Source organism: Callithrix jacchus, chromosome 18, assembly GCF_049354715.1.
Source record: "Callithrix jacchus isolate 240 chromosome 18, calJac240_pri, whole genome shotgun sequence".
Classification (NCBI taxonomy): Eukaryota; Metazoa; Chordata; class Mammalia; order Primates; family Cebidae; genus Callithrix; species Callithrix jacchus.
This window is the reverse complement of record NC_133519.1, coordinates 15,102,483-15,118,021: the sequence shown is the minus strand read 5'-3', so window position 1 is coordinate 15,118,021 and position 15,539 is coordinate 15,102,483. Positions and strand designations below refer to the sequence as shown.

At 44.4% G+C, this 15,539-nt stretch overlaps 1 protein-coding gene across 6 annotated transcripts in view; it reads left to right on the top strand.

The window, feature by feature from the left end:
- The window catches only part of KCNN3 (potassium calcium-activated channel subfamily N member 3), a 176,836-nt gene extending 164,689 nt beyond the window's left edge, over positions 1 to 12,147 (top strand). For 5 of the 6 annotated variants that reach the window (XM_002760046.7, XM_035280238.3, XM_035280237.3 and 2 more), the window contains exon 8: positions 1,747 to 12,147. In XM_002760046.7, coding sequence (XP_002760092.1) covers positions 1,747 to 2,043 — 297 coding nt within the window. In that variant the 3' untranslated portion in view covers positions 2,044 to 12,147. The remainder of the gene's footprint in view (positions 1 to 1,746) is intronic. The other variant, XM_035280236.3, reaches the window with a different exon arrangement.
- Positions 12,148 to 15,539: the final 3,392 nt, after the last annotated feature.

Genomic DNA, 15,539 nt, shown 5'->3' with positions numbered 1-15,539 from the left:
ACCTTCGGAGGCTCAGGTGGTCGGATAAGATGATATCTTTGAAAATGCTTCGTAAACTAGAAAGGTTTTGCAGTTGGTAGTTCTGATTATGAATATAGATGAGGAAACCAAGACCCAAAGGAACAAAGTGACATCCCACGGTCAGGCAGTTGGTGAGCACCAGCGTGAGGGCCTAGACTCTGCATCCAGAGCTCATCAGGGCTCCCCTGCGGTCAAATGAAATGGGTGATTTTGCACATTCTGGAAGAGGGTGCACCTCGAGGGGCTCTGTCATGTTGATTAATAAAGGGAGAACTTTCACTTCTAATGTCGCCCTGTCCTCCAAGGGCACTCACGACACAGTGTCCTGCTCTGGCAACAGCACAGCTCATGGGAGCAGGGCCATCTCCATGCTGCTGCTCAACCTTTCCCTATGCTGCCCAGTGAATTTCCCTGTGGCGCACGGAGTCTTCCGGGGAGGGTCGCTGCGTGTCGCATCCCTGCTCCCTTCATTCTTCTCTGGCTTCTCACATCTTCTTTTACTCCTCTTTTTCCTCTTGTCTTCCTTGCTGCTTCTTTGGTCCCTGGGACACAAATGGTTTCTGTATCTTCCTGGAGCAACCTGAAATTTCAGGTGAAATAGGATTGGCGTGTCACTGGCAGATCACCAGAAACCCAAAGAGCCACAGTGTCTTGGGGATGACCAAGCAACCCCCGGTCTGGCCCTCTGCATTGCCACCCCAGGAGCCTCACTCCCTGATGCCTGGGAGCCTGAAGACGCCCATGAATCTTGTTCCCAAGTCTGATGTGCACAGCCAGGATGGCATTTGCTAACTTGCTGGGAGGAAAACATCTGTCGCATAGACTGGAACTCTGCAGACCAACAAGGGGGTGACAGGGTATTGGGGAAGGAGCACTAGTAATCGGCCGGCACCCCTGGAACACGGGGAGTCAGTGTGAGGGCAGGAGGGGCATTGGGGAGCACACTCAGGACCGCTGCCAAGGAATGAGGGCCGCTGGATTGGTCAGAGGGAGAGTTTGAACTGTGAGACAGTCAACAAAGACCTCAGCCGGTTGGAAGGACCCTTCAGGGATGTCTCAGTGGGAGGCCTTGTGGACGAGGCAGGGGAAGGGCCACCCTCAGCAAGGCAGCCCCCTTTGGCTAAGCACTGTGCCTGGGAGTTCATTCACTTTACATCCTGGCTGCTGTGTTAACATGGAGGTTGGGGGATGTGCAATAACTCCTAACTGTATATAGTTACTAACTCCGATTTTCTAAGGCAACCGAGATTGAGAGAGGCCAGGCGCCTGGCAGAGGGCACGTTGTTGCTGGGCTGCAGATGTGCACTTAAACCCTGGTCTACGAATTCCACAACTATGCACTATCCATTCCCCACCAGCAACATTTCTGGAATCATTAGATGCCAGCAGCCATGTGAGCTGAGAGTCCGTGGCCCTGTAAGAACATGTGACAGTTTAGAGACTCACTTAATTTAAGGAAAAAAGGGGCCACTTTTTCCCCCTTGGTACATGTTCTCTAATAAAACACTGTCATTAATACTCATTACTTTTGTAATAAGAAAAAAAATGTCCACACTTCAGCCTCCCTGTCTTTGGGAAATAAACCTGTGTCCTTCCTTGACCAGATCAGCTGGTGTGGAAGTGGCTCCTGTCATGCTGTGGAGGGCATTTCATTTCTCCCATTGCAGCTTCCTCTGTGATGACCTGTCATCTCCCTGTCTCTCGCCTCTCCCTCTCTCCACACAGATGCAGAATGTCATGTATGACTTAATCACAGAACTCAATGACCGGAGCGAAGACCTGGAGAAGCAGATTGGCAGCCTGGAGTCCAAGCTGGAGCATCTCACCGCCAGCTTCAACTCCCTGCCGCTGCTCATCGCCGACACCCTGCGCCAGCAGCAGCAGCAGCTCCTGTCTGCCATCATCGAGGCCCGGGGTGTCAGCGTGGCAGTGGGCACCACCCACACCCCCGTCTCCGATAGCCCGATTGGGGTCAGCTCCACCTCCTTCCCGACCCCATACACAAGTTCAAGCAGTTGCTAAATAAATCTCCCCACTCCAGAAGCATTACCCATAGGTCTTAAGATGCAAATCAACTCTCTCCTGGTCGCTTTGCCATCAAGGAACATTCAGACCAGGGACTGGAAAGAAGAGAGACCGAGCTAATTAACTAACTCATGTTCATTCAGCGTGCTTGGTCCGACATGCCTTGAAACCAGAAATCTAATCTCTGTTTAGGTGCCTCTACTTGGGAGCGGGAAGAGGAGATGAGGAAGCGACGCCTCTGGCAGGGCCCTTGCTGCAGAGCTGGTGGAGAACAGAAATCCACGCTCAATCTCAGGTCTTCACGTGGGGGGTGGGGGTCAGATGCACTGAAGTAGCCAACAGTGAAGCAAGTCCAGAAGAGGGGTCCACTGGGAGAGGGGGTCATGTCAGGCTTGGGGAATGGGTTCTTTACCATGGGGGTCTTTGAACACGCCTGCCTCTCTTCCTTTTGTCTACAGAAGCCTCTGTGTGACGAAAGGAAAAGAGAGCTGCCCACAACTTGCCAAAACAAATATACCCAAATCAGACCGAAAAAAAAAAAAAAAAAAGACACAGACGAATAAAAAGCCAGGTTTTCCCCTCAATATAAACACCCATATAAACCTGTGTGTTTGCAAGCGTGTACATGTACACACACACATCCAGCTTTCGGTCCAGGTCCTTTCTTATTTGAGCTTAATCCAAATAAAAAGGGACTTGACACCTTACCCTGCACACAGTAGGCACCCGTTCCATGGGTGTTGAGCTGGTTTGAATCTGAACGTGGGGTGCTTTCAGTTCAGGTAGTTGTCTAGCACCGGACACATTCTGAGTTTCACTGAAGGTGCGGTCCCTTCAGACACAATGCACATTGCTTCGTCCTGGATATGCCCCTTGCTTGATTTGAAATGGATGCCAAGCCAAAATTGTTGGCATTCAGGAGGGGTAAGCAGGCTTCTAAAAATAACAGCATCTACGGTTTTCTTCTTCCATCCGAAGAAGCTTGTGTTTTGATGGACCACATGACCAGGTGTATGTCTGTATGCATGGGAGGGAGAGGACAAGAAATTATGCGTGTGTGTGCAGACATGTACCGACAAGAGCAACTCAATAACACCTTAGAGAATAGAAGTATGCTTTGGAGATTTGCTGAGCTGTATTTATCCGGCAACAGGTTTCCAGCCCCAGATGTTAGGAGTGCAAAAGGGCCAAGTGCCTCACCTGTGAGCCTCTGAGCTGGGAGAAGTGATGAAGCGTGGCCCATGTGGTCCCTTCTACCTGACCTGAAGTCATCTCAGAATGAAATGTTGTGAGAATAAAGGGAGCCCTTAGGGAGCCCTGTGGGTAAGGTAAGAGGACATAGATTTGTCAGTAGCCTGTTCCCACTGTGCCATGTTAATCTTGGTGCAAAAACTATTCCGATGCATCTCAAACTCCAAGAGACTTCAGAAACATCAAGGTTCAGTGTAGTGAGAGGCACTGAAAAATTTTTTCATTGCTCCGTAATCTGACCACACGTAGCATTCATGGTATGAAAACTGTTGCGTTACTCATCACTTTTCTCATTCTGAGGTCTTTGGTTTCTGCCTGTGGGAAATTGAATGGCACTGTGTGGACTATTTCATCTGTGGCAGGTAAAACTAAAGAGTGATTTTTTGCCTGTGGTTGTCATCTTGGGTTTACCTTTGTAAGAAGACATCATTGCCATTCTGAAGGCAGTGCCTTGGCATGGAGATTTTTCTTCTGCAGCACTGGACCTGTTCTTCTAAGGACAGCACAAGGTAGACAACTGCAGAGCCAAGGCCGCTCTTTCAGGAAGATCCAGTCTCTTGCTAGCGCTCTTCTGTCTCTTGCTATTGCTGCTGCTCCTTTGATGCTTTATAGTCTTAATGGCTTGCCTTGATAATTCCTTTGAACACTTTCGTTAGTCGTTTTGCATACCAGAGATGCCACACTTGCTGTTGGCTTATTTTTTTACTTGTCCTTTTAACTGTTGATTATCTGAAAGTTTCCCCTCCTTTTTTCATGTCCCAAGAATGGTGCTCCTGTTTTCAGTGACAGTTCAGCTGAACATATAAGCAGATGTGTAAACAGATGAAATAACCATGCAGTTTCCTTGTGGTATTAGTTCCATTTCACGAAGTGAAGACCACTGGTGGGCTGATCTGAGTGTGCCAATCCTTATCATTTAAACCTACAGCCTTCAACTAGTGATTCTTATTCACCTCTTTCATTCTGATGTAACCCCGTGATATGTGTGCATGTGGGTGTGGGTGTGGGTGTATGCGCATATAGAGATTTAGTCTTAATTTCAACCAAATGACATGCAAGATTCCACTGCCACTCTTCCTGGCCAAAAGTGTGCACAGACTGTGATTTATCCATTGTGGTCTGCGAATAATTCTTTCACCCATCACTGATGCTCTCACTTAGTTAAACCCTAAAGACCAAACTAGCAACATTAGTCAAGGAAGTGATGGGAGTTCTTTCTGGTAGCAGTAGCCACTGGCATCCTAGAAACACATGGACATTCGTAGCATGACTTGACCTATTGGTAGTGCAATAGCTATACATGATTTTTGTTCTTGGCAAGAGAATACTTATGCTTCAAAAAAAAATGATCGAACCTGCACGTTGATCCTGTAATAGCAAATGGAAAGCTATTCCTCTGTACTAGCATTCAGCTTTATGTGGGAAAGTTACCTGTTCTGCCGCAAGTACAATCAACTCTTGATGACTTAGGTATAATTATTCTGGGTGTAACTCACCCAAGTTTTCTTCCTACACCTTTCGGCTAATTCCACCACACCTCAGCATCACAGTCAGATGGGAAAAGGGGCAGGTGGATTCTTATGTCATGCCTTCTTGCACCTTACTTTCAAGTTTTGTAGTGGAGGAGGTTTAATTATCTGCTCAAGAATTGGCTATAGCCAGGCGCAGTGGCTCACACCTGTAATCCCAGCATTTTGGGAGGCCGAGGAGACAGGATCACCTGAGATCAGAAGTTCAAGATCAGCCTGGCCAACATGGCGAAACCCCATCTCTACTAAAAATATAAAAATTAGCTGTGTTGGTGGGTAGCTATAGTCTCAGCTACTTGGGAGGCCGAGGCAGGAGAATAACTTGAACCCGAGAGGCAGAGGTTGCAGTGAGCTAAGATTGCACCACTGCTCTCCAGCCTCTCAAGCAAGGCTCCATCTCAAAAAAAAAATTGGCTATATGTAAAAACTATTAATTATGGTAACCTCACTTCAATACTGTACTGATCAAGATGTGCCCACTCCTGGAGGACTGACCCAATGGCAGATCCCCTCCTATAATCTTTCTGATAACTCAGTGACAGATAAAATCACTCTAATATTCCCTAAAATATCTAGACACTTGAATTAGAAATAAGGAGCCACCCTCCTCCCTGTTGCTTAAGCCATATTATAGCTTCATGTACTGTAAAGTCAGGGATGTACTGTGATACTTTAAGACCACTAATCTCAGTGGAATTCAGGACATAGCATTAGTTGGTAAATTATACCAGAGTAGGGGCTCATTCCTCCTTAGATTGAAGTCCAAATAAAAGTCTTCACCCTTGGATCAAAGGCCACATATATGTGATCATCATCAATAAATTGTCATAAAGTGTCTACGAACTGTTCTTGCCATCTTCATAACACGTAACTTCATGACATCATGTCTCTAGAAGTGCTTAATACAATCCAAAAGAACAAGAGGGGGAAGGCCCCGAGCCACCACTGACCGACCTCAGCAGGGGCCAGTGGTAGAACAACAATCTTGTGAATTAGGAGACATAGAAAATGTACGCGAAAGTAAATTCCAAGCACTGAGCATATACAAGCTATTTTTATTATTAAAGGCCAAGAAGGAACAGCATTGAAGAAGTAATGATTTTAATCTATTGGGGGATTTCCCCCTTAAATTTTTATAATTTCTTTGTGAATAAACAATCATGGAAAAGAAGAAACCTAGTGATACAGAATCAGAATAAATAAAAATCTAAGACTGGATCCACATTTTTGGCCAATTCATATAACCACCTCATTCATCAGTTTCTCTGTACCTAAAAGAAGAGAATAGTTAATATTCTTAAGTACAAAGAATTCAATAGAGAACAACTGAAATCCCCTTTGTCATCAACAGCAGCCTAGACTGACTGTATCCAATCCACAACTTGATGTTACATTTGAATGCAGTCAGTAGCTACCAAAAAGTAATTAGTGCATATTAAATAGTGGTAAAATCAGCAGGGAGAAGTACGGGATTAGCACATAGTCCCAGGACTTTCCTCCTCCTCCAGAGTGCAACTCAACAAACAGTACACTCCAAATTGAGAATCAGTGTTTCACCCAGAACAAACGGTGTTGCTCCCATCACAGTGCCACAGCTGAAATACTGTGAAGTCATTGCACTACCAGTAGGTCCTACTCTTTTTAAGTTACTGTTTTTAAATCCTAAAATATGTCCCCAGTTTTCTATATTCATTCTTCTCTGAGAGTTGCTAGAAGCAGATGAAGGATCCCTATTGACTCTGCAGGGTTGGATTTCAGTACCTTAGACAGCTACCTTGTGGCTTCCCGGGAGGCACAAACAACCCCTTCTCTCTCCTTGCAGTCCGTGGGCTTGCTGACGCCCCGACACTATCCTTTCCTTCTCTACTGCCGCCCAAGTAAACGTTCAGGAAATGGGATCATTGGCACCACTAAGAAAGGAGTTTACAGGGATAGAAATATTAACTGTCTGCTTGTGGTAGTAGAAAGCTTGTGCCAGGCTGCATGAATAGAAATTAACGTTAAACTCCTGTCAGACAAGTAATACGTAGATTTTTATTGAAACAGACCGCAGCTTATGAAAAAGTACTCAGTGCAATGGTATATACATATATACAGATAGAAAAAATATATAACTGTGATCTTTTTGTCTTATGCCATTACTGGAAACACCCAAACATGAACTGGAGCTCCCTCTGAACAAAACCATTGTCAAATCTCCAACTTATGACCTCCAAATCTAGGTGCCAAGTGCCCTGTGACAGTTGTTTACACACCTGAAAAATGTATCCTGGAAGCTGTAATCTTGGGCGTGGGCTATGTGTTGAAACAAAAGAGACATCGTGACCAACCAAGCTGGTGGAGGAAAAGCACAAAATTCAACACCAACCTGCAGTTAGGATCCCAAAGAGATGTTGACATTTATAGCCAAAAAGAAAAAGTACATATACATGTCTGAATCTGATCAAAGCAGCCAGCATCCAGCTTCACAGAAGAAGGACATGGAATAAACATCCTCTAGCTGTGTCATGTTGTCTTGGTTTTTGAATCTCAACCAGGACTGATCCACCTTCATCAGATACGGTTTTTAATGGCGCAACAACTCAGTTTTGGTCCCAGACTCTCCATTCTGCACTGGCCACAAGAGAACAGCAAAAGAGAATGACAGGATGTTAATGGAGGAAATATTTTCATGGCAAGCTCAGAAACTGAAGTGTTTCTATTCAGAATCAGACGAGCTTTAATATGAATTTGCATCTTGCCTCTGTACTGCTTGCTATTTTTTAATGATAGGAGAAAGCATAACAGTTTATTTTAAATATGAAATATATTGATATATTATAAAATATATTGTAACTTTCAACTAACATTTTGTATCAAACTAGTGTTTAGCAGGTTGACTGTCAGCCCGCTCTCCCAGTGACTGTTTCTGAGTACACATCACTGTTAATGATTGCCAGGCACCCAGACCAAGGGTCCTCCTACCACAGCCTACTGAACTGCCATGTTCTAATTCTCCCAGGCCTGAGTATTAGAGACAAAAGAACATTATTCCAAGCTTGGAAAAATAATTCTACCCTAAGTTCTATGAAGCCATTTGAGAAGAGATTCTAAAAGCCATCACTTTAGTAGCTGTGCAAACCAGTTTAATAAAAGTGCAGGCTCTTTCTATATAAATCCAAAGGCCTCATTACGTAAATTATGTAAGTCTCAAACTCAGCCAACCAACTTTCCTTTGACAATGTCAAAATTGGGTATAAGAAGAGTCCTGTTTTCCTGTAACTGAAAATGCTCAAAATTCTAGCCATTCGGAGTTTCTCTGTGTAAGTGAAACCGGGGTTGGCTTTCCAGTCTACACAAGGCCCAACAGGAGTCCAGTGTGCAGATGTGCTTTTCTAAGTTGGCCGTACCCGTGAGGGAGCAAGGTTCCCACACGTTTATCAACAACATGGAGCCAAGCTCCTAAGGGAGTGATGGGAGGAGCCAGCAGGACATGAACAGCCAGAGCCAGCAAAGAGCTGGGCTGCCTTTTTTGCTAGCTTCCTCTAGCTGGGAGGAAAAAGAGTTCCCATTGAGATATTGTCCTTTATGGCAAAATTAAGCAACTCATGGAATCCACAGCCCCCTTTCTCTGTAGAGCAGCTGAGACACACATGTGGAAGTTCTCAGTTCCCTCCTTCGTATGGCTAAGGCCCTCCTTCTAGATGAAAACAGGATGTGTGTGGTTACATGAATCAGTGAGCCTCTTCTCACCAAGGACCCTCACTTGCTATTGTCGCTTTGGTGTGATATTGTACAGGTGCGAACCAGGTTGCACTGGGGCAGGTTCAACTGAGCTTGTGTGTCTCTTCCCTTCCCAAACCCTGGAAATTCACATCGATTTACAGACAGTGCAAAACAAGTTTTCTCCTGGGAAAAGGCTGGAATCCTCTCAAATTTCAATTTATGTCAGCTTAAAGGTAGATAAGTCTTGGGCCTCAATGACAGTAGCTATTCATGCTGTCTGAAAGAGAAATGTCTAAAGGCCCGTTTCCGGGCTGTTTGTGTAACTGAGCCCTAACTCGCACACAGTTTTCTTTTTATGGAGCTAAATTCTTCAGTATCTGTATTTTACTCCTCAGTTGTATGTTAGGCTGAGCTCCACTAAAGCCATCTGAACTCCAGGGCACCTGTTTTTATAAGGTTACTTACTCATCAGATAATGGAAATTAGCCTATTTTCAATTTTACAATTGATCGATGAATGTATTGTGGTAATTGATTTATTTCTTAACATTTTTCTGCTACTAAATGCGTTTTTCTTTTAGTTTTTCCTTCTAACATTGCTCAGACTAAGACTTACATTTATAAAGAGCAAATATATTCTGACCTATCCCCTCAAAGTTGTATTCCAGCTAGAATCAAGGATATAAATGCAAATTCATCATTTGGGGAAAGCAGACCCCTTGACAGTAATTCAAGTCTATGGCTACCTGCTAACCCTTGCTACTCAAAGTGTGGTCCACAGACCGGCAGCGTTGGCGCCATCTGTAAGTTTGTTAGAAATGCACAATTCTCAGGCCCCACACAAAACCTTCTTCATCAGAACTGGGCTTTTAACAAATCCCCAGGTGACCTGCGTGCACCGGAAATACTGATAAGCGCTGGCCTCACCTCAGCACAGTGATAACCAACCTCGTTAATAATTAGAGAATGAAACTGTTTCTTCCTGGCCTCATTTACAGAATTATTTGATGATACGAAGGTTCTGAATGATCATAAGGATAAAAACAAATGCATCTTAAAGTTCCACTTGAGGCTATGTAGCTTGAATGGTCTACATAAAACATAATAAAATCAGTAAGAGAGAGTCTTTTTCCGGTCTTGTCTAAACAGCAGCCACTTCATAGCCTTGAGCCACCTCGAAGCCCCTGTTTTTAAGTTTTAGTCTTTTTTTTTTTTTAGCCTAGGCTACCAGGGCATCAGAATATCAGGTGGAACCTCAGGGCATGTCCTCTGGAAGGCTACAGGGGTCTCTGCTTAGCATAGTGCAGGAATTGTTGTGTTTTTTCATCCCTGTGTTCTTTCCTTGAGGAACTCAGCAGCTCACCAGAACTCTCCTCCCCTAGAAGAAACTAGCAAGAGAAGTTAGTTTAACCAGCTCGAAACATCCCTAATCTCCTTTAAAGCCAATTCTCTTATTCATTGCACCAACAAGAAACACTCCAAGGTGGGCAAGAAAAGATGTGAATTCTGATCATTGGCGCCATAACTTGATATGTACCCAGAAACAGTTACGCTCTAAATTAATGGCTTTAACCTGTTCATTGTAAAAAGTGCCTTGGACTTCAATCTAAAGAGGTCAGTATAAATATGTATGTGTGTGACGTGTATGTAGGCAAATATTTAGATTTATACATACATAGGTGCACACACATAAACCCGCACATTCATATAAAATATATACATACATATATAAATGCTTCATAATATATCATATTGCTATTCACCGCTCCATTTCTTTGGTCTGGTCCTATGTTTATTTGTTTAGTGAGACCTTTACATAGAGAGGTTCTATTCAGAACATTGATGTATTTTTTGTTTGTTTTTTACTTTTTATTAAAAAGGTAAAGGATATTAAAAAAAAAAAAAAAAGTCAAGTGCCTGAAGGTTTTGAATGGAGTTACGGTAAACTTTCTCAGGTCACCAAAGAGGAAACTGATTTTTCCCTTGGAAAACGTTTTTCTGTTTCACTGACTGTTTTCCCTTGGTGGTAATGCATAAATAAGAGTGGTTAAAGTGGTTTCGTAAGTTTTATTTCAGTCCATTTCTGTGGTTCCCATAAGGCAACAGCTGAAAATGTGTTCAGTCTAGTGCCCAGTCTTCTCCACACATCAGCATCAGAAGCGCCCGGTCTTCACATGCTGTGCGTGGTTTTATTCTCATTGTGTTGTGTTCCTGACTAAGGGAAGGCAAATGAAACTGCAGGGGCTGGAGCTTAGATCAGCTCCAAATATGGCTTCCTTTTGGTAACATACACAGAAGGTGGACTAGAGGGAAATCTCTCTCCCTGAATCAGGTGGGAACCTGTGTCTTGGAAGGCAGAGGAGTCCTAGCGAACTCTTCACAGCTCCATGGGCCCTGCCTACCTAAATCATACAGCTGCCTGTATGATCAGCCTTTCTCTACGTTAGCTGAAGGTCTTCTATTACGATGGTGTGACAGCTTGTAACGAAACTATGTGCTCTGGTTAGAAGTCGCTAGAGCTCCAGAAAGAGTCGCCAGATTTCCGTTGCTGTGCTCAAAGCTCAAGGGCATATTATAATTCAAACCAACTAAATCTCTCCAGCTCCCTGCCCCCATGGTGACACTTTCGTAATAGGCAAGGCCAAGTCAGAGAGGTCATGCCCTGTATACAGTGTCAATCAAAAGAGACACTGCAAAATGTCAGAGGGGACCAGAAACACAACAGATCGCTCCAGCTGTCCTCACAGCTGCAGGCACACTTGTGGAATTGTGAGTAGGAAGGCCTGGCAGCCAGGGGATGGGAAATGAATTTCCCCAAGTTGAAAACCCTGTACCCTCACTTTCCTTCCCATAAACTTTTCCGTAGTTCTAGGCAAACAATAATAATATTGATGCGAATTAGGTGCTTTAGAAAGAGTATGTAATATTTGGGACTTTTTCGAAGTTGGTAGACCTAAAAAATGTTTCCAAAAATATATCTAGCTGCATTTCTACTGCTGTCATTCCTTAAAGCTCTCCTCCAAAAATTCCATATGAATGAATACATTTACCAACTCAGTGATTACTGAATAATAACACTTTATACTTATACACAGTCATACCTTTCATCTAAGGACCTCAAATGCCAATAAATTAGTCCTCGCCCTGTGAGGTGGATGACATATCATTCCCATTATTCCGATGGGAAAATTGGGCCATAGAAAACTGAGGAGCAAATGACTCATCTACAGGAACGAAATTGACAAAACAGCCTAGGATTTCTCAGCACACTTTGGGAGTGAACGAAAACATAGAGGCTTCAGTTCTACTGCTGGTCACCATTTGTAAGATCCAGGATGTGTGTTGACCACATGCGTCCAGACCCAGGCTTAGGGCATCGGGAATGAGAGTGGTGGGCTGGTGTGTGGGTCTGAGGATCTGGATGGGAGACTGCATTTCCTCTGTGCGAAGTATGGGAGTGTGATCTTGAAGGTGGGCTTAGTCTATGGCCTTCCCCACTCCCTCTTGAACTGAAGCTGGAGAGAATGGGCATTTTTAAATGTTGTGGCGTATGCTGATATAATATGATGGCATTAAATAAAAACAAGAAGAGAACTGACTAAAACCAAAACCAAAAACGCAAGCGACTGATTTCCTTTATCTTCTGCCTTCTCTACGTGTATAGTTGTGAACGCAAGATTTTTTGAAAGAGGAAATCTTAATTTAGGTCGGAAGCAGTGTCCCCTGGAAACGGTTGCTCCCTTAAGCAAGGCCAGAACGGCCCTGGTTTTCATAGTACTGTTGACTTAGGAGACTGCCCCCACAACATGAAAACACATGGAAGGCCTTAACATTAAACCCATTTTAACCACCAGTAGAGCATGAGAGCCACTCCTAAGGCAAATGGCTGTCCATCAATGAGAATATCTAGACACACTGATGTGTGATAAGGCAGACTGCCAACTATGTTCAAGTGAAGTATCAGGCAGGTCAACACAGCACTCCATTTATCTGAGCAGACGGTCTCCGCAGACTCATCTTAGAAGCTTTTGAAAACCCCAAGCCAGGCTTCTCAATCCATGGAGACTCAGAAGCAGAATCTGAGTGACACCTGGGTATGTCCCTCAAGCACCACAGGTGGCTCTAAGGGGTACCCTGAGTTGAGCATCGCTGATCCAGAGCTTGCTGAGGCCGCCAGTGCCCAGCCTGGCACAGCCGTCCCCAGGATCTCTCCCCTCCCCCTGGGTGGTGAGGGGAGGGGGAGAGAGGAGAATGGGAGGGGGCAAGATTTTTATAAAGATGGTGATTTGCTCGAAGCTTGATTCCTTTTCATCTCGCCCTCATGTCTTTTCAGTCCCGGCCCCCTGAGCCTAGCTGTGTGTGCACTGGCAAACAATGCAGCCAGAGGACTCTGCCTTAGCTCGGTATTCCTCTGGCTGGCTGCTGCTTTCTTCTAGAACACGGTCTGTCTGGGTATAATGTCTTCCTTGGGCCTTAGCTCTGGATGATGATTGAGGGAGGGCTAGTCTGACATTTTTCACTAGACAAAAAAGTTAAAATTAAACATAACACACTGTCCTTGCTAGCAGGTAACTCACTAAACCTAATGCACAAAAATGGGGTAACCTGCTATGTTGTACCCATTGATCTTTTCCAGACTATATTTAACCATTAAATAAAATGTTGTCTCCTATTATAAAGAAAATTTCATCCATTATTACATCATGCATAACTGTGGAAGCTGGAAAAACAGGACATTAGAACTCAGAGGTGGGCCCAGTTTTCCAAAATGGACAATTTCTGCGAATTCAGAATTCAGGAGCCTCTGAGTAAGAGCACCCCCTGCAGGCCAACAGGAATAGAGCAATCTGAGAGAAAAGAAAATGCCCCGGCATCCAGGAAAAGGCTCCTCTGTATGGCTGTCAAAACCAAGGTGCTGGCACTGTCTGTGGATGCAGATGAGAAGGCAGGCCATGCCGGTTAGAGCCATTCGTCTAGGTCATGGCCCTTGCCTTACACATAGGAGATCGAGATTCAAGAGAAATGATTTTCCCAGAATCAGATGGAGAATAATAGCCAGAAACTAAACTGGAACCTTTTCCTGTCACATTGATAATGCCTCCTGGGCTAATATGCTACACTGAGGCCTGCCCATAGCCTCTCCGTGCTCTTTCTTGATTCATCCTCATATAGTAGCTGGTTATCCATTTTGCAAATGTTAGCTAAGAAGAAAAGATCCCCGCTTCTCAACAGACACACATTCACACACACATGCATACACCGTACATTGGCAACCTCTCAAAGAAAACAAAGCTAGGCATGTTGTGACTGGTTAAAATAATTCATAGTGCATTTTATATTCCAGGGGCATTGATCATTTTCAAAGTTATCTGCCTTTAGTTTAAAGAATTTACAGCTAATACTTGCAAAGCTACAAGAACCCCCAGTGGTCGAGAAACATTAAATTCGATTATTAAAATGATGTGATTTTATATCCAGCATTACAGAGGATTATGCTAATGATGGTCAAGGTTATTAATCTTCATTGCAGTCACCACTGCAAATAATACACGAAGATTAGCCAAAATTAACTTAATCTGCTTGTAGCATGAATTTGAAATTTACACGTTATTTTTTCTGAGAACGAGTCACACTTAATAGCATCTCTTAAAATGCATTCCCTCCCGCCCTGGGAAAACCAAAGGTGAACAACACGCATGCCATATGTTACCACTACCTGAGGGCAACTTCCTCTTCACTTAGGTAAAATGCCTTTCCAACTCTTTCCTGCTTCCTACTTTCAAACACTGGGGTATCACTTAAAAGCAATCAAGTATTCCTCAAGAAATAATGCATACAGTAATGGGGCACCCACACCCCAGTCACTCATCAAGGGAAATGTCAGGTCTTCTGTAAGTGCCTGTAAGCTGTGATTCAATTGCCCTTTCTTAGAACACCCTCCTCCCCTCCCACCTTCTGGAATGAGAAGGTAGATACATAACTCATCCTGAACTTCAGAATTTGGGAATCTTAACGAATTTACTCAGGATTTCCCAGAGACCTTTTCCGAGACTAACAATGCAATGTTTACTTGAATCACAAGTTTGGGAACATAGGACCCTGTTTGATTGCAGTTTCGTTGAGAAAATCCTTGGTGAGTATGGTCAGATCATCGATAAGAGGAACTGACACTCTCAGTTCTGTTCTTGGAAATAAGATGCGAGAAAACTGTAGAGGACATTTATTCACTACCTCCAGAACACCCCTTCCCCAATTCTCTGACAACAGCACGCAGATTTTTCTTTAGTGAATTTGCCCTTCCCCCATCCCACCTATGCACTTGGGTGGGGTTAATATGACTTCCAGACCTCTGGTGGGGCATGGCAGGCTCAAGACATCAGAGTACCTCATCATCCTAGCCAAAACGGATGGGCATGTGGCCCAAATCAGGCCAATGGGAGCAAATGAACCCCAGAGCCCAGGGCTTGAGTCGGAGCTACCAGAAAAGACCCGCTACCCCTGGAAGGCGCGGTTCTGCTTTGGTCATGAGCTGCTACAACCCTTTTGTTTCATGAGGGGAGAAGGAGGAGTTGAGAGAGAGCCACTATGTGGAACATGAGGATGAAGACCACCAAAGGCAGAGGGGAGAGGAGAGGGGATCTTGTGTGGCATAATAAGAAATATGGCCAGGCATGGTGGCTCACCCTTGTAATCCCAGCACTTTGGGAGGCTGAAGTGGGTGAATCATGAGGTCAGGAGTTCAAGACCAGCCTGGCCAATATGGTGAAACCCCATCTCTACTAAAAATACAAAAATTATGGGGCCAGGTGCAGTGACTCACGCCTGTAATCCCAGCACTTTGGGAGGCCAAGGCGGGTGGATCACAAGGTCAAGAGATTGAGACCATCCTGGTCAACATGGTGAAACCCCATCTCTACTAAAAATACAAAAAATTAGCTGGGCATAGTGGCACGTGCTTGTAATCCCAGCTACTCAGTAGGCTGAGGCAGGAGAATTGCCTGAACCCAGG